This window comes from Perca fluviatilis, chromosome 20 (genome assembly GCF_010015445.1).
Source record: "Perca fluviatilis chromosome 20, GENO_Pfluv_1.0, whole genome shotgun sequence".
Classification (NCBI taxonomy): domain Eukaryota; kingdom Metazoa; phylum Chordata; class Actinopteri; order Perciformes; family Percidae; genus Perca; species Perca fluviatilis.
In genome coordinates, this window is record NC_053131.1 from 35,494,865 (window position 1) to 35,513,272 (window position 18,408).

The 18,408-nt window shown below is 40.9% G+C and overlaps 1 protein-coding gene and 1 long non-coding RNA gene across 3 annotated transcripts; both read left to right on the forward strand.

Annotated features, from left to right (window-relative positions):
• The first annotated feature begins 156 nt into the window (after positions 1-156).
• On the forward strand, positions 157-1,701 carry LOC120548645. Its single transcript, XR_005637227.1, has 2 exons — positions 157-293; positions 1,027-1,701. It is a non-coding gene; the product is annotated as an uncharacterized LOC120548645 (long non-coding RNA).
• Positions 1,702-9,625: 7,924 nt separating this feature from the next.
• Positions 9,626-17,738, forward strand: foxa1 (forkhead box A1). Of its 2 annotated transcripts, XM_039784978.1 has the most exons (3): positions 9,626-9,781; positions 10,043-10,048; positions 16,519-17,738. In XM_039784978.1, exons 1-3 carry the CDS (start codon positions 9,716-9,718, stop codon positions 17,611-17,613), a joined length of 1,167 nt encoding a protein of 388 aa, XP_039640912.1. In that variant the 5' UTR covers positions 9,626-9,715; the 3' UTR covers positions 17,614-17,738. The 2 variants fall into 2 exon arrangements, with proteins under 2 accessions (XP_039640912.1, XP_039640911.1); XM_039784977.1 differs by lacking the exon at positions 10,043-10,048.
• The last annotated feature ends 670 nt before the right edge of the window (positions 17,739-18,408 follow it).

An 18,408-nucleotide genomic window follows, 5' to 3' on the forward strand; every position in this document is an offset into this window, starting at 1 on the left:
ATCAATCAGATCCAACATCAGATCCAACAAATCCATCATCAGATCCATCAGATCCACCAGATCCATCAGATCCATCAGATCCATCAGATCCATCATCAGATCCATCAGATCCATCAGATCCATCAGATCCATCATCACATCCATCAGATCCATCATCAGATCCATCAGATCCATCATCACATCCATCAGATCCATCATCAGATCCATCTACTCGAAGGCCTTTTATCATTGGAGTGGTCATGTTCTCTCTGACTCTGCTGTTGGTGATCACTGCCCTTTACTTCTACTATAAGGTACGGACACACACCTGTTGTTTAGAACAATGTATCTAAAATGGCCGCTGCGTCTCAACTTCCTCCCGCTGTACAAAGTGAAGCCAAAATATCAGTAGATGCTAGATCGGACCTGCTAGATATGTCAACATCAACACCTGAGCACACTGCACAGGCGTCACCACTTGGGCTTCCCGTTCGTCATTACAGCTGAAGACTGACTGTAACGTAGCATAGCATCACTTTCTACCATTATTAATCACCAATACGTGCTTCTAAACCCAAAACTACACAACTGGACATGTTCCAGAAGATGTGGGGAGACATTAGGGACGTTAGCATGTAGCTACATGTAGCAGTGGACTGATTCAGCAAAATCATCAACAAGGCTCCTAAACCAAAAACACAATCAAACATGTTGCAACACGAATTGTGAATACAGTTTTCAAACTCAGCAACCAAGAGTGTCTGTGAAATACAAACAAATGAAGCAACATGTTTATTTACCACAAGTTTACAGACACATCGCTGCTGATTGGGTAAAATCTCTGACACGCCCACCAAACCAGAGAAACAACAGCAGCAAAACGGTGCCAACATTTTGAGATGAACCGTTCCCCTGACCTATACTGCAGCCAGCCACCAGGGGGCCATCCAGATGTTTGGGCTTCTCTTATACAGACATTATTATTATTGTTATTATTATTATTAGTGATGCAGAAAGTCACATCTGTGTGCTGTCATGTCTCTCTAGGCCAGCAGGGGGCAGAAGCCGGACAAACCGAGGAACATTGTGCTGGTTTATTATAAGCGGCTTTTTTCTGCAGCTGAAGGAGGGCTGACTGAAGAGGAAGGAGCATAGAGAGCAGAGTAACACCTCCAAGGATCTCATCTCACATGCAGATGGATTTTATTATTCGACTTCCCTTTAACTGTTGTCTAAGCCATGTCTTCATTCAGAGGTACTGCGAGGTTGTCTGAGCTCTCAACTCTGAAATACGATTCAGGGGACGTGATTTGGAAAATCTGACCTCCAAATTCAAATGGAACGCATGATTATGATTAACCTTGTTATGCACAATCACATTATAAACATTTCTGTCAGGAGAACCTGGGCTATCAGAATATGTATGCTGCAGGGATGTCACATTAATGTATAAACTGTTTTATTACTATAAATACAAGCGAGAAAACTAAACGGAAATGTATTGAAATCACACAGAGCAATAATTATTAATTACTAATATATGACAGAACAAAACACTAAACACAGAAATGTAGTACTAGTACTACTTTAATAAAGTACTTTCAGGTGTTTGCTGGAGGTTCAACACAGAGAGTTGAAATGATGAAGATCTGTGATAAATGTTTCTTTATTATCTGTTCAGAGGAAATAAATCATCTTCAATAAACGGTGAAACTCTGTGAATGAGCAGATTTTAATGTGTATTATCCCATCATGCAACACTGAAGGAACATCCACTGAATGGAATCCTTCCGTTAAAAGTATTTCAAATATAAAGAAAACATCTGGTGTCTGAATGATTTAGTTTTTACTTGTTCAAATAGTTATTATCAGGATATACCCTCTCTGTATCAGCATCTTTCATCCAGTAGAGGGCAGCATGGCCTCATCAGTAACTTCACCCACACCACCAGAGAACAGGAGCACCAGCCTTAACCCTAACCTATGACAGGACTACACCACACTGATGCACCAACAGCAGTTTATACTTTATTTTATTCAGTGTGCTATTGCAGAACATCGGCACAATGACTATTATCCCCCACACTTATTATTATTCTTCATTTTCCGCTACATTTTAGTCCTGCTACTGGTCATGGAGCGTTGCCAACACATGCACATAAATACATCAAAATGTGTGTAATGATCGGGAATGTGGTGCTATGTGTCTTGTAAGGGCGCGTGCACACTGGCTGCGTGGTGTGTCCATTTTTATTTGTGCTCCCATGGTAACAGGTTAGAGCTTGCACACTGCTTGGGTAACATGCACGTCTCAGGGGTGGCTCGAGCTGCGCCGAAAACGGGTTTATATGTCATTTTGACACAAATACATTTAATAAATGACATTTTGATGTTTGAAAGTCTCTAGGTTTTGACATAAATGAAGATATAAATGTAATTTAAAAACATAATAATAAATAATTATCAATTTTCAAATATTGCACCTGTCAATACAGAAGGAAATATTCTGTAGCCTGTTTTGCCGTCAATACTGCCGACGTTGTCTTTGCTGTAATCAGATCAGTATATATTTATGTTTATGTTTATGGGAAACATCCATGTGTCCAGACAAGGCTAGCAGCAGCAGCGCCGCGTCAGACACCTTTCTGGTGTGTAAAGACATAGAAGACACCACGCAGCTGACACGCAACAGAAACGCCACGCTCACGCCATGCAGGCTGTGTGCAGGCGGCCTAAGAGATTTGCCGAGCGGTTTTCTCGAAATCGCCAAAAATGGCAGGAAATTTTCCATTCTGATATCAAGGACGGTTTCTATGAAATCACAGTTTATGTATCGTCCAGTTTTCAGACCGTTTCAGATTTTCCAATGTGTGTGTATGGGGACAGAATGTTGAGAGTTAGAGGGGAGGACAGAGGGGGGAGCTGCAGTACGATTCTCTGAAATCTTTCCAAAGAAATTGATCTCTCCCTCCTACAGTTTTCACTCTTCATACATCATAGTTGGTCAGAATGTAGGAAATGTTGTTCTGGTCTTAGACATGTAACTATGGAATCCACCGGACTTAAACTTTTGGCTCTGTTCATACCAACTGCCGATAGAAACAATGAAAAAAAATATCTGGAATGACGCAAGTTTGTTGCCTGCTCTGTATCGCATATATTTGAGACCCCAAACATAAAAAACACATCAATGTGTTCGCCAGACCTTTATCTTTCTGGTGATGATAATATTTTGCCATTCGGACCCACAGTTTTTGAAATACAGAACAAACTTGAGAGGTATAATCATCATTTTTGACCTTTTAAACATACTGTCTCCCCCTCCCTCCTCCACTCCTTCAGTGCGCATCACTTTAGCAACACGTACTGCCACAGGAGGAGAAGAAGAAAAGGAGAGGACAAGAAGAGGAGAGAAAGAAAGGAGGTGTTATTTGTCAGCTAACATGATGTCATGATTGACTAACTGACCAACTGACTGACTCCTAACTGACTTCAGGCCTCAACAACAACAGCTGTTTTCACAGAGACAAGACTGTAGCGCACCTTAGATAATCCTGCTTCTAGCTCAAAAATCCTAACTCCTATCGCTTGATGTTTAACACTGTGAGAGATATGATACCCTGCTGATCATCCTGTGCAATTATGGTGTGTGTTGTGTGAGAATTATGAGGACAGTAGCTAGCAAAAAGGGCCCGTTTCTCTTCTCCTCCTGGTATTTCTGGTAGGATTTAGTACAGGAGGCAGTGTGGCAGATGGCGGATATGGCTTCACTTGGAAGCTCACTGTTCCTCATGTAAAAGTCAGTTTGCCTCCCTAAGCACATTGTTAGAAAGGCCACAACATTTCCTACATTTTGATGTAAAAATAATGTATGACAGTTAAAACTGTGGATGGTATAGCAAAGTAAAAATAAATTAGCGTCTGCTGCTCCTCAGTCAGTTGGATTCCCCACTCTGAGTCTGAACATTTTATCCAAAACACACTGATGTAAAAATGTAAGAAGGGCTTTTTTAAAAGCCTCAAAGGTTGAATATTTCAAAAAGTATTAATGTGATTTTAAAGTTGAATACTACTATAACATTTTAAAGTTTGAATAGAGTTTCTCGAAAATACTGAATAATTGTTTGTCCTCTGTCACTAACAGACAAGTTCGCTTGAGACCCCCTAAAAAGGATCTAAAATCGCCACTGTGAATAACCAAACACAAACACCTCCTCCTATCAGGGAGACTCTTTACTGTAGAACCTGTCAAACAGCAGATTTACTGTTAGCTAGTGTTATCAGATGTGCACCAAGTAGTCGGCACACTGTCAACATTTCTTGCAGAAAGTTCTAGTTCATATTGGACTTTAAAAGCAAAGACGTTTGCACCAAAGTGCTTTACACACGAAAAAACATGTGTACAACAATCATAAAACACACATAGGCCTAGATATACATATATGCATATGTGGTGGAAATATGAGAACATTTTAATAATAATTAACTTTCCTGATTTCTTCTGTTAACAATGACGTTTACGTTCAGATTACAATCATCTACAGTCTGTTGGATCTAACAGGATGTGAGTGTTTCTGTGACTTCCTGCTCAGACTGTAGCTTTTTGTCCCGCCCCCTGCTGCTGACCCCCTCTTTACAGGCTGCCGCTCATCTCCAACGAGCCTACTTCTGAACCAATCAGCTGTTAGATCAGCTGAGCCAGGCGTTTCCCATCATGCACCAGGTCTAAAAACTGTGGCCACCTCGACCTCGTGAGGTCATCGCTGCCCTGCAGTGATGTCATCACTGCCTGGCAGTGATGTCAGAGTGAGTCGGGATCAAGTCGACACAAATCTAACCACCATGCGTTGGGCCTGACTCATCTCCAAACCAGAGGTAAGAGGTTACCTGTCATCTACAGTCAGGACTCACAGCAGGAAGTGTGTGTGTGTGTGTGTGTGTGTGTGTGTGTGTGTGTGTGTGTGTGTGTGTGTGTGTGTGTGTGTGCCTGTGTGTGTGTGTGTCTGTGTGTGTGTGTGTGTGTGTGTGTGTGTGTCTGTGAGTGTGCGTGTCTGTGTGTGTGAGTGTGTGCGTGTGTGTGTTTGTCTGTGTGTGTGTGTGTGTGTGTGTGTCTGTTTGCGTGTTTGTGTGTCTGTGTGTGTGCGTGTCTGTGTGTGTGTCTGTGTGTGTGCGTGTCTGAGACTTTAAACCTTGCTGCACCGATATGAACTTTTTGGCTGATAACAATAAACAATATTTACTGATGTTGACGTGATCTGTCTAAAACTAGTTTCTGATAATCATATATCGTACACATTATAAAACAAATATCTGTCTTCGTTAGTTTCCTCTGAAAGAGTTCCAGAGCAACCTGATATCTGTGAACTTGTGTGGTGTGATTTATGTTCCTGTTTGACAGTTAGAGGCTAATGAGACTGAAAACGTACTTCTTAAAAGCCTGGATATGTTCAGGGCACTGTGATGACTTCATCGCACCGCGCTGACGCTTCCTGTCTGCGGTTCTCACATCCTGAAGACAAAGAAGAAGAAGAGGAGGTTCAGGATTCTTACTGTAAATCTATCAAACTAAAAGCTTCTGAGTCATAATTACCTGTTCCTGCTCACAGGGACTCACCTTTCTACCTGTCCATGAACTCCAGACTCAGACTGACAGACTCCAGACTAGAGCTGTAATCGGGCCTTAAAAGTTCGGCCCAACAAGGCCTGAGCCCGACAGAATTTGGCCCAACATTACATTATTACATTTTGATTGACAGCTTTTTAAAAGCCTGAACCCGTTTACAGCCCAACATTATTCGAATGTGTGCACGCACACACACAGCTCTTTTGCCTTTTGTCAAAAATGAGTCATTTATACATTTCACTTAATACGTACTTTAACAGAATGTTGCATCTTTCGTATTTCACATTTGACTCACTAGCTCATTATTCTCATTATGGTCAAAAGTTTTCAACACCTCAGACTTTGTTTTCTTTGCCGGTGCAACCAAAACGTAATCGCCAGAGGCCAGCCTCCGTTTCATCTCCTCAGCATCCTTTTTCACGCTAATCAAATGCATCACCTGACCGCTCATTTAAGAATTGGAACATAAGCCCGAGCCCGACCCGAGCCCGTCCCAAGCCTGGCCTGAGCCAGACCGAGCCCGTGTAAAATGATAGAAATTAAGACCAAACCCAACCAAAGATCTTCAGCTCTACTCCAGACTGCAGACCAGCCACGCCGCTGAACCTGGACCTGGAGTTCCTGTCCACGTTGGTGTTTCCTGTCAGCAGGGATCTCCCTCTTCTTTGTTGGTGTTTCCTGTCAGCAGGGATCTCTCTCTTCTTCATTGGTCTTTCCTGTCAGCGGGGATCTCCCTCTTCTTCATTGGTGTTTCCTGTCAGCAGTAATTATCCAGTTTGGCAGGGAGTCATAACGGAAAAACAACATAAATAAACTACTTTTAAGTAGATTTTCTTCAGAGATAAATTACGTGGTATGGGATCGGTGCATAAAGTCTCCGATTACGATATAAGTATTGAATGCATCAACATTTTTCTCAGTAAATATATTTCTGATGGGGTTATTGGCATGACATTTTCACCAGATGTCAGAAACAACCCAAGTAATCCACACAGACAAAGATATCAAAATAAATGAGTCCATACATTAAGTTGTGTGTAATAAAGTGAAAGGACACAGGAAAAAAGTATTGAACACACCTGCTGAAATTTATTTAATACTTAAGTAGAAAAGCCTTTGTTGGTAATGACAGCTTCAAGACACCTCCTGTATGAAGAAACTAGTCGCACACACTGCTCAGCTGTGATTTTTTTCCCAGTCTTCAAATCTTGAAGGTTCCGGGGCATTTTCTATGGTCTTCAGATCTTTCCAGAAGTTTTCAATTGGATTCAAGTCGGCTGATTGACTGGGCCATTCTAACAGCTGGATTTTCTTTCTCTGAAACCAATAGAGAGTTTCCTTGGCTGTGTGTTTGGGATCCTTGTCTTGCTGAAATGTCCAACCTCGTTTTCATCTTCAGCACAATTTCTCCATTCATCCTTCCTTCAATTATATGAAGTCTGCCAGTGCCCCACAACAGCCCCACACCATGATGCTCCCACCTACAAACTTCACTGTTGGTATGGTGTTTTACGGTGAAGTGCAGTGCCATTTCTCCTCCAAACATGGTGTATGCTATGACAGCCAAAGAGTTCAATTTTGGTCTCATCTGACCAGATTATATTCTCCCAGTATGTCATTGGCTTGTCCAGATGTTGTGCAGCGAACTTTAAGGGAGCTTCCACATGCCTTTTCTTGAGCAATGGTGTGTTGCGTGGCGTGCATGCATACAGGCCATGGCGGGGGAGTGCATTACTAATAGTTTTCTTTGAAACAACTGTACCTGCTTCTTCCAGGTCTTTCTGAAGATCTCCGTGAGTGGTCCTTGGTTCTTCCACAACTCTTCTAAGTATTCTATGGACTCCTCTGTCAGAATTCTTGCGGGGAGCACCTGGTCGTGGCCGGTTAATGGTGAAATGATGTTCTTTCCATTTCGGGACAATGGCTCCAACAGTGCTCACTGGAACTTTCAGAAGTTTAGATATTCGTCTGTAACCAATGCCATCGGTACTTTTTTCTACAAGAAGCTTGTAAAGGTCTTGGGACAACTCTTTGCTTTTATCCATCATGAAATGCTTCTTGAGTGACACCTTGGTAATGAGAAACCTTTTTATAGGCCATCATTTAGGACTAATCCATCTGATATTAATGTGCACTAATAGGGGGCAGGATTGCTTCCTAAATACAGACAGATTTCAGCTGGTTTATTGGCTTCCCATGCCTTTTTACACCCATTTTTCTTCATGTTTTCAATATTTATTCCCACTATCATTCCACTTTATTACACATAACTTTTGTCATGGACATACATGTTTTGATTTATTTTGTATGTGTGGATTACTTGGGTTGTTACTGACATCTGGTGAAGATTTCATTCCAATAGCCCCATCGGAAATATATTTACTGGGAAAAATGTTGACGCGTTCAATACTTATTTTCCCCGCTGTATATAACAGCAGAACATGTAGTTTAAAGTCTTAGTGGTCCTGAATGCTGCAGATAGGTTCCTATCCCCTCTGCTCTCCCCTCAGTATATTTGGGTGTAAGGGTCCTTTAATCCAGAGGCTGATCCAGATAATCCAGTGTGAAAGTGCCGAGCAGTAATCAAATGTTCCGCTCTGTTACTCGCTTATTAGCAGCTTTACAGCCGCAGACTGGAACCAATCGACCGCAGGAAAAACACAGGAAACAGACCAGAATCTGGTCTTAAAGGGCCGGCAACTCAAATCACCAAAATAAGACACAAAAGGCCTCAAACACAGGACCTTCTCCCAGGAGACCGGGGTTCATGACCCGTTCCTACCTGATACAACAAGCTGGAGTTGAATCACACTCTTTCAGTTTGAATATCTTTGTGTTTTTCAGTCACAAACAGCTGATCCCTGAACAGTTTGAAGGAGAAAGTTTGAGCCAGTTAACGAGTCGTTTTGGTGTCTAAACAACTGTCGTCACCACATACAACACAGAGGCATGATGGAGAAGGAATCCTATGTTTGGGTGTGCATACATGTCGGATAAAGCCACAGTGTGTGTCTCTGTGTGTGTGTCTGTGTGTGTCTGTGTGTGTGTGTGTGTGTGTGTGTGTGTGTGTGTGTGTGTGTGTGTGTGTGTGTGTGAGCACCAATCACCAAGGCACATTCTACGTGTACGTGTCACTACTGGGGCAGTAAACTCCTCTCTGATTGTGATTCTGATGACTGGACCTTTGTGAAGGCGCTGCCAGGAGTTACCTGCAGGTCTTCATGGGGGGGGGGCAGAAAGACAGAAAGACCCAGGCCCAGGACCAGGGTCGGACTCTGCAGGTTTCTACTTCCTGATATAATCCTTAAAATGAACAAAAACATGAAGATAAAAGATAATTAAATACTATGAATAATGAATAAAGGTTAAATAATGTTCTGAAGGCTTCAGAGTGTGTGTCTGTGTATGTGTGTGTGTGCGTGTCAGTGTCTATGTGTGTTTGTGTGTGTGTATGTGTGTGTGTGTGTGTGTGTGTGTTTGTGTGTGTGTGTGTGTGTGTGTGTGTGTGTGTGTGTCTGTATGTATGTGTGTGTGTGTGTGTGTGTGTGTGTGTGTGTGTGTGTGTGTGTGTGTGTGTGTGTGTGTGTGTGTGTGTGTGTGTGTGTGTTGTGTGTGTGTGTGTGTGTGTGTGAGTGTGTGTGTGTGTGTCTCTGTGTGTGTGTGTGTGTTTGTGTATGTGTGTGTGTGTGTGTGTGTGTGTGTGTGTGTGTGTGTGTGTGTGTGTGTGTGTGTGTGTGTGTGTGTGTGTGTCTCTGTGTGTGTGTGTGTGTGTGTGTGTGTGTGTGTGTGTGTGTGTGTGTGTGTGTGTGTGTGTGTGTGTGTGTGTGTGTGTGTGTGTGTGTGTGTGTGTGTGTGTGTGTGTGTGTGTGTGTGTGTGTGTGTGTGTGTGTGTGTGTGTGTGTGTGTGTGTGTGTGTGTGGAGGGTTGGACCTGCAGGAGGAGTATCACATCAGTCTGCAGGTCAGCTTCACCTCCTCACTCTCTCTCCTGGCTCGGCTCGGAACGCTTCCACCTGGACCAGGACACACTGTGACAGACCGGGACAGACCGGGATAGACCGGGACAGCAGGAGCGGGACCTGCGGGATCAGAGTTCCGGCCGCGCGCTCCCGTCATGCTCGGCGCGGTGAAGATGGAAGGGCACGAGGCTCCGGACTGGAGCGGATACTACAGCGAGGAGGTCGGTCACTGTCCGCCCGCTTTACCGCTGCTGTTAGGGCCAGAACCGGGACAACACAAGGGACACATCCGACACAACACACGGGCTAAACACGGGGCTATATCAGGGCAAAACTAGGACAAACTATATGGTCACACCCGGGCTAAATCCGTGACAAACCTGAGCCAAAACCTGTGCAAGACACGGACTAAATCCGGGCCAAACCCCGGGCCAGAGCGCTCCGGATCAGCTGAATTCTTTGTGTAGTCTGAGTTGATGGAGCAGGAGGTTACATCTTTAAATAATGTTTAATTAATTTAAATAGTTTCGTTGTTAAAATGTTTAGTTTCGGTTCAGAAGATTAAAGAAAAGAAAAGAAACTGAAACACACAGAAGTTATTTGATTTTCTTTTTGCCTGTTTTTAAATTAAATCCATTCAAAGATAACATTAATAAGAATAAGAATAACAATAATAAGAATAATCTGTATTGTATTAGTTTTTATGACTACTCGGTTTGATGAATTAAAAGATGAAAGAATCTGACTTAAAATCTTTAAACTAACCGACAGCTGATCATATTTACACATTTGTTTAAAAGGAGAAGAAAGCCGCTCTGCGGCTGCGCGACTTTTAATGAATCTAATAGTTTTGTTGTTATAATGTTAAAATAAAACCAGATCAATCTGTACACTAACAAACATATTCCGTCCAGAGTTTAAAGCATATTATAACTATATGATAACATATTTAAACCATTCATTATTAAATAAAGAAGCAGCCGCGGATCAGACTCTAAAAATGCGTCTTTTCTAACCGCAGCCTGGCGTCGTCACATCTTCACATTTAATGTTTAAATTATTGAATATTTTGTGTTATCATGTTTTAGATTCAGTTTAGAAATGTTCATCTGAAGATAAAAGAAGAGAAATCAGGAAAATCCCATTCAGTCCAGACTCGGAAACATTAAAAATCAATTAATGAGCCAAATAAACCGAGAATCAAACTCTAAAAGTGCGTCTTTTTGAACAGGAGGCTGGTTTATGAAATGTTATTAAAGTAATGAAACTATAATAATATATAATCTTTGAGATCTGAAGACAAATCTCTCCCGTCTGCCCCGTTTGATATCAGACTCTGTTTTTGCATCTAAAGACATATTTAATCATATTTAATCATATTTAATCCCACAGTTTCATCTGAAAAGAAAACAAGAGAAACCTGAAAGCCGTCAGTCAGTCCTTCACCACTTCACCACCGCTGTGAGTGAATGACATAGAACAATATAAGAGGAAACGGCCGCGGAACACACGCTCGAAAACTGCTTCTTTTCGAACGGGAGTCTGGTGGAAAAGCGCCAGATCAAATCTTTACATTTAATTACGTTTTATTCATCTTTAGTTTTGGTTTTTTATGTTTCAGTTTCGGGTTTTAAACTTTCTTTTGAAAAGAAGAGAAGAGATAAATCTAGAAAAAAACACATTCAGTTCATCAGCCAATCATTCAGTTCCGACTCAAAAACATTTTCATTCAATAAAAATAACCCGGAAACCAAACTCTTAAATTGCGTCTTTTCTGACAGGAGTTTGGTTCATAAAATGGAAAAATAAAGAAATACAAATCAGACAGTTGTGACGTAATAATCATGTTTATTTCTGAGATTCTTTCAGAAAGCTGCAGCTGTACAGCCAGTGATGGGCTGTACATATTAATATTATAATATTAGTATACCTTTAATATATATATTAAACATGATATTAATTCATATTAAACGTTCTGTTTCCTGAAAAAAACGAAATAAATCGGCCAAATCTGACTGATTTATTATTAAATTTGATATAAATATCAGTTGTTATTAGTTGTTGTTGATATTAAAGTAGAAATGGGCGCCCATATATAGAGGTTTACTCCTAGACGCAGCGGCCCGGGTTTGACTCCGACCTGCGGCCCTTTGCTTTCCTTAATGTCATTCCCCCCTCTCTCTCTCCCCCTTCATTTCTTCAGCTGTCCTGTCAAATAAAGGCCTAAAATGCCCAAAAAATAATCTTAAAAAAAAAAATAGAAATACTGATTTTAAATCATCATGTTGAGGCTTTTATATTTAAATCTTATTTTTTTTATTGTTGAAATAAAAACATTAAAAAAATAAATGTCTCAAAATAACATTCAATATCTTAGATTTTAATCAGTTACTAATATAGAATATAGGCTGCTTAGATTTTAATATGATAAAATATCAAATAAACTAAAAAGACTCAAAATATGATTTAATTTGGTAGTATTTTCAAAAGTCATTTAGTCTTTTACTCACATATCTGATATAATATTATAACATATAATAACACATATCTGATATAAAATATAACATATAATAACACATATCTAATATAATGTTATAATATATAATAACACATCTAATATAATGTTATAATATATAATAACACATATCTAATATAATATATAATAACACATATCTGATATAAAATATAACATATAATAACACATATCTAATATAATATATAATAACACATCTAATATTATAACATATAATAACACATATCTGCTATAATATATAATATATAATAACACATATCTGCTATAATATATAATAACACATCTAATATAATGTTATAATATATAATAACACATATATAATATAATATATAATAACACATATCTAATATATAATATAATATATAATAACACATATCTAATATAATATATAATAACACATATCTAATATAATATATAATATATAATAACACATATCTAATATAATATTATCAGATAGCAGCTGATCAGGATCAAAGAGGACCTCTCGGATCATCATGTTCATCTTTTGGTAATGAAGAGATTTTCAAAGTAAAAGCTTGGGCTTTTATCGCCTTAAATGAGACCTTTATTATTTAGGGATCAATGATGAAGATGATTTCTTTAATGTTTGAACTCTTTGTTTAGTTTTGATCCATAAATCATGACAGGAATATTCTGATCTGAAAATTATCCCCCAAATCATTCAGAATAAAACATCAGTTAATAAGATGCATCTTTATTGATAAAGCATCTTTTAAAAGCAACATGTTGGACACGTTACCCAGAAAGACGCAACATTAAACTTTATTCATAAAACATTAGGGACAAAGGTTTTACACACAGTAACCTTTAATACAAATACACAGCTACAAACACAGCAAAATATTCATAATAATACTGTCAAAACACAACAGTATACATGATCATTTCCACACATCACCAGAGAGACGAGGCTCAAACAGGAAGAGGTTAAAGGTGAAGGAGTAATAAACTTTATTTATAAAACAGGGTTACGATCATTTAATACAGACAGTTCAAATATCAAAACAAACTGGCAAGAGCCCATAATTAAAAGCTTTTATTGCCATAATCTACATATACTGTAATGTTTGCAGTAAATATGAATATAAGGCGTGTACACCAGTGTACACGCTGTTTACGGGCGGAGGTGTGTGTGTGTGTGGGGGTGTAATTACGTTCAGGGTGGACGTCTGTGGCTCGGTGGGAGAGCGCTCAGGTGGCCGGGGGTTTGATCCCTGCATCATAGTTCCACTTTATTATGCATATATATATATACATAATAAAGTGGAACTATGATAAGGTGTAGGGGGAGAAGATAAACTTTATTAATCGCTTGTTTCAGCAGCTTTATAAATACCATACTAAGCTTTTAAAATAATAATTGTTGCCATATTTATTTAGTTAAAGAACACAGCAGGAGACAAATAAATATAGATTTATGTAGATTTAAACTTTGGAGCTTCTGGCTTTAACACGGTCTCATTCTCTAACACATTAGCTGTTGAGATGATCCTGATTCATATAAGAAAAAATCTGTAAAATAAGAGAAAATGTTCTGGAAGCTCATTCTTTGCCCAGTAATTAAAAACAGAAAGTATGTGTGTAGCTTCAGTTAAAATACAGAACATGTTCTGTTAGGCCTGTTATATACAATTATCTCATAAAAAACTGCTCAGTTAGTAAACTCCTGAAAAACATTGAAATCAACTTCAAAAAGATTTAAAAAAATCAACAAAACATCACAAAAAAACTACAAAAACTTAGTAAAAAGTGTCACATAAGTCGTACAAAGCAACGGAAACGTTTGAAATTGTGGACTCCTTTAATCTCCCAAAACCTCGGTGGCTGACTAAAGTTGTCGGAGCACAAATTATACAATTAGAAATGTAAATAAACAGAAACACAACTGTGAATCAACTATGTATACCAACATAACACTGATAATACACAGATACTTCTTAGAGTTTGGGGTTTGTAAAATAGTATTTAGTTTGGATTGGATGTTTTGGCTTCATATTGCAATATGTCACAGAAGTCTGAAAGGCAAAAAAATATCTGACTTAAAAAAAATTCATCTTCCAGAGTGTATGTACGAGTGGATAGAATGTATGTACGAGTGTATGTACGAGTATATAGAGTGTATGTACGAGTGGATAGAATGTATGTACGAGTGTATGTACGGGTATATAGAGTGTATGTACGAGTGGATAGGGTGTATGTACGAGTGTATAGAGTGTATGTACGAGTGTATAGAGTGTATAGAGTATATACGAGTGTATAGAGTGTATGTACGAGTGTATAGAGTGTAGGTACGAGTGTAGGTACGAGTGTATATACGAGTGTATGTACGAGTGTATAGAGTGTATGTACGAGTTTATAGAGTGTATGTACGAGTGTATGTACGAGTGTATAGAGTGTATGTACGAGTGTATGTACGAGTGTATAGAGTGTATGTACGAGTGTATAGAGTATATACGAGTGTATAGAGTATATACGAGTGTATATATGGGCGTATAGAGTGTATGTACGAGTGTATAGAGTGTATGTACGAGTGTATAGAGTGTATGAGTGTATAGAGTGTATGTACGAGTGTATAGAGTGTATGTACGAGTGTATAGAGTGTATGTACGAGTGTATAGAGTGTATGTACGAGTGTATAGAGTGTATGTACGAGTGTATAGAGTGTATATACGAGTGTATAGAGTGTATATACGAGTGTATAGAGTGTATGTACGAGTGTATAGAGTGTATATACGAGTGTATAGAGTGTATGTACGAGTGTATAGAGTGTATGTACGAGTGTATAGAGTGTATGTACGAGTGTATAGAGTGTATGTACGAGTGTATAGAGTGTATATGCAGTGTGTATAGGAGTGTATGCAGTATATAGAGTGTATGTACAGTGGATAGAGGTGTATATCGAGTGTATAGAGTGTATATCTGAGAGTGTATAGAGTGTATGTACAGTGTATAGAGTGTATGAGTGTATAGAGTGTATGTATCGAGTGTATAGAGTGTATGTGCAGTGTATAGAGTGTATATACGAGTGTATGAGTGTATTACAGTGTATAGAGTGTATGTGAGTGTATAGAGTGTATGTGCAGTGTATAGAGTGTATATGCAGTGTATAGAGAGTGTGTATCAGTGTATAGAGTTAGTGTATAGAGTGTATGTGCAGTGTATAGAGTGTATGTCTGAGAGTGTATAGAGTGTATATCACAGTGTATAGAGTAATATATACAGAGTGTATAGAGTGTATGTACAGTGTATAGAGTGTATATGCAGTATATAGAGTGTATATGCAGTGGATAGGGTGTATGTCTGCAGTGTATGTCAGTATATAGAGTGTATGTCAGTGGATAGGGTGTATGTCGAGTGGATAGAGTGTGTATGCAGTGTATGTATGAGTATATAGAGTGTATATGCAGTGGATTAGGTGTATGTGAGGTGTATAGAGTGTATGTCAGTGTATAGAGTGTATAGTTCGAGTGTATAGAGTGTATGTTGCAGTGTATAGAGTGTAGAGTACAGTGTAGGTACAGTGTATATGAGTGTATATGCAGTGTATAGAGTGTATGTGCGAGTTTATAGAGTGTATATGCAGTGTATGTGAGTGTATAGAGTGTATATGCAGTGTATATGCAGTGTATAGAGTGTATATGCAGTGTATAGAGTATATACAGTGTATAGATATTGCTAGTGTATATATGGTATAGAGTGTATGTTTAGAGTGTATAGAGTGTATGTCAGTGTATAGAGTGTATGCAGTGTATAGAGTGTATGCAGTGTATAGAGTGTATGTACAGTGTATAGAGTGTATATACGAGTGTATAGTTATATGAGTGTATAGAGTGTATGTACGAGTGTATAGAGTGTATGTACGAGTGTATAGAGTGTATATACGAGTGTATAGAGTGTATGGAGTGTATGGAGTGTATGTGAGTGTATAGAGTGTATATACAGTGTATAGAGTGTATATACTGTGTATAGAGTGTGTATGTAAGTATAGAGTGTATGAGTATAGAGTGATAGAGTGTATAGAGTGTATGTGCAGTATAGAGTGTATATGCAGTATAGAGTGTATGTACGAGTGTATAGAGTGTATGTACGAGTGTATAGAGTGTATGTACGAGTGTATAGAGTGTATGTACGAGTGTATAGAGTGTATGTACGAGTGTATAGAGTGTATATACGAGTGTATAGAGTGTAGGTACGAGTGTATAGAGTGTATATACGAGTGTATAGAGTGTATACGAGTGTTTATACGAGTGTATAGAGTGTATGTACGAGTGTATAGAGTGTAGGTACGAGTGTATAGAGTGTATAGAGTGTATGTACGTGTATTTAGGAGTGTTCATTTATGTATTTATTACTTTTAGCACAGCAAAGTCCGTTATACAATCAAGTATTTTCTATCTTCTGCAGGTGTACTCTCCGATGGCGAGTGGTGGGATGTCCTCTGGTCTCGGGATGGGCTCCATGTCGGGCTACATGTCCGGCGCCGGCGCCACGGCCGGCTCCTTCAACATGTCGTATGGAGGGACCGGTCTGAGCCCCGGCCCGGTGGGGGGGATGGGCGGCCCGGCCCCAGCGACCATGTCGGGTCTGGGCGGGGGCGTGGCCTCGATGGGCGGTACCGTGAGCCCATCGGCGCAGCAGTCGATGGGTCTGAACCCGTACAGCCCGGCCATGAGCCCCGGCGTGGTGTACGGTGGCGGGGGCGGACTGAACCGCGGCCGCGAGAACAAGGCGTTCAGACGGAGCTACCCGCACGCCAAGCCGCCTTACTCCTACATCTCGCTCATCACCATGGCGATCCAGCAGGCGCCCAGCAAGATGCTGACGCTGAGCGAGATCTACCAGTGGATCATGGACCTGTTCCCGTACTACCGGCAGAACCAGCAGCGCTGGCAGAACTCCATCCGCCACTCGCTGTCCTTCAACGACTGCTTCGTCAAGGTGTCGCGCTCGCCGGACAAGCCGGGGAAGGGCTCGTACTGGACGCTGCACCCCGACTCCGGGAACATGTTCGAGAACGGCTGCTACCTGCGCCGCCAGAAGAGGTTCAAGTGCGATAAGAAGATGTCGCCCGCGGCGGGGAAATCCGACAGCAGGAAGGATGCCGGCCGAGCGTCGCCTGGCGGAGACAAACCTCCGGGACTCCTGGACACCGGCGCGCTGCCGTCCTCGCCGCCCGGTCTGGACCTGCGAGGTGGCGTGGGCGTGGGCCCGTCGGAGCTGAAGGTGTCGGGCTCGCAGCTGCTGTCCTCTCTGTCGTTGCCGCAGCACGCCATGGCGCATGAGTCCCAGCTGCATCTGAAAGGAGACCCGCACTACGCCTTCAACCACCCCTTCTCCATCAATAACTTAATGTCGTCCTCGGAGCAGCAGCACAAACTGGAGCTGAAGGCCTACGAGGCGCTGCAGTACTCGTCCTACAGCGCTGGCGCCGGGCGCAGCGCCGAGCCGCTGGAGGCGTCCTACTACCAGTATCCCAGACCGCTCATCAACACCTCGTAGTACCCGCTGCACTTCCTGTCTTCTTATGAACCGCTCGTACGCTTAGCTACAGAAAGTTATGCACTGTGATTCGTATGTATTTATTCTCAGACCCAGACAGAATTGGTGGATTTATTTTGACAGTGTTCAGCGCGGATCCAGAATGGAAATCTGCAGATTTGAGCAGACTGATCGGGGTGGAGATGTGTTAACAACCTGAGTTTTATTTTAATTTGTTTAAAATCTGTTTCTGTAGATTCCGTTTGGAGCGGAACTTCACTTCGTACCGGTTGGCGGTTTTAACAACGTGAAACGGTCCCAGTTTGGTTTAGACCCCAAAACTACTGAGTTAAGTTGATAAAAAGATGGAGGTTTGGGTTACAATCAGACGTTACTTCACTTCCTGAAGGTTACCACTGTGACCCAGAACGTGACGTAGCTCCGTTTGTTCCCTAAAGTTAAAAAACTCTCTGTTTCCTTTTCTTTTTTACGGGACATGAACCCCGGTCTCCTGGGAGAAACTGCCCCCCCAATCTGCGTCCTTACCAGGACATTTGGCGCTCTTCTACTTCCTCACCTTAATTCCTGCTTTGCTGCCGTCAGAAGTACTACTACGGAATTGTTGTGCATAAGTTTTGGTACGATATGTTACGAAGTGGTTGATGAGAAGGCGTTGTGTCGGACTCTCTGCATGCAGCCGTCCTGGACTTCCTGTCTGACTGTGATGAACCGGATTGACTCGCTGGACTGAACTCTGCACTGTGACCGGACACAAAGACAAACTGATCTCAGGTCTGTGTTCTCCTTTTTCACACT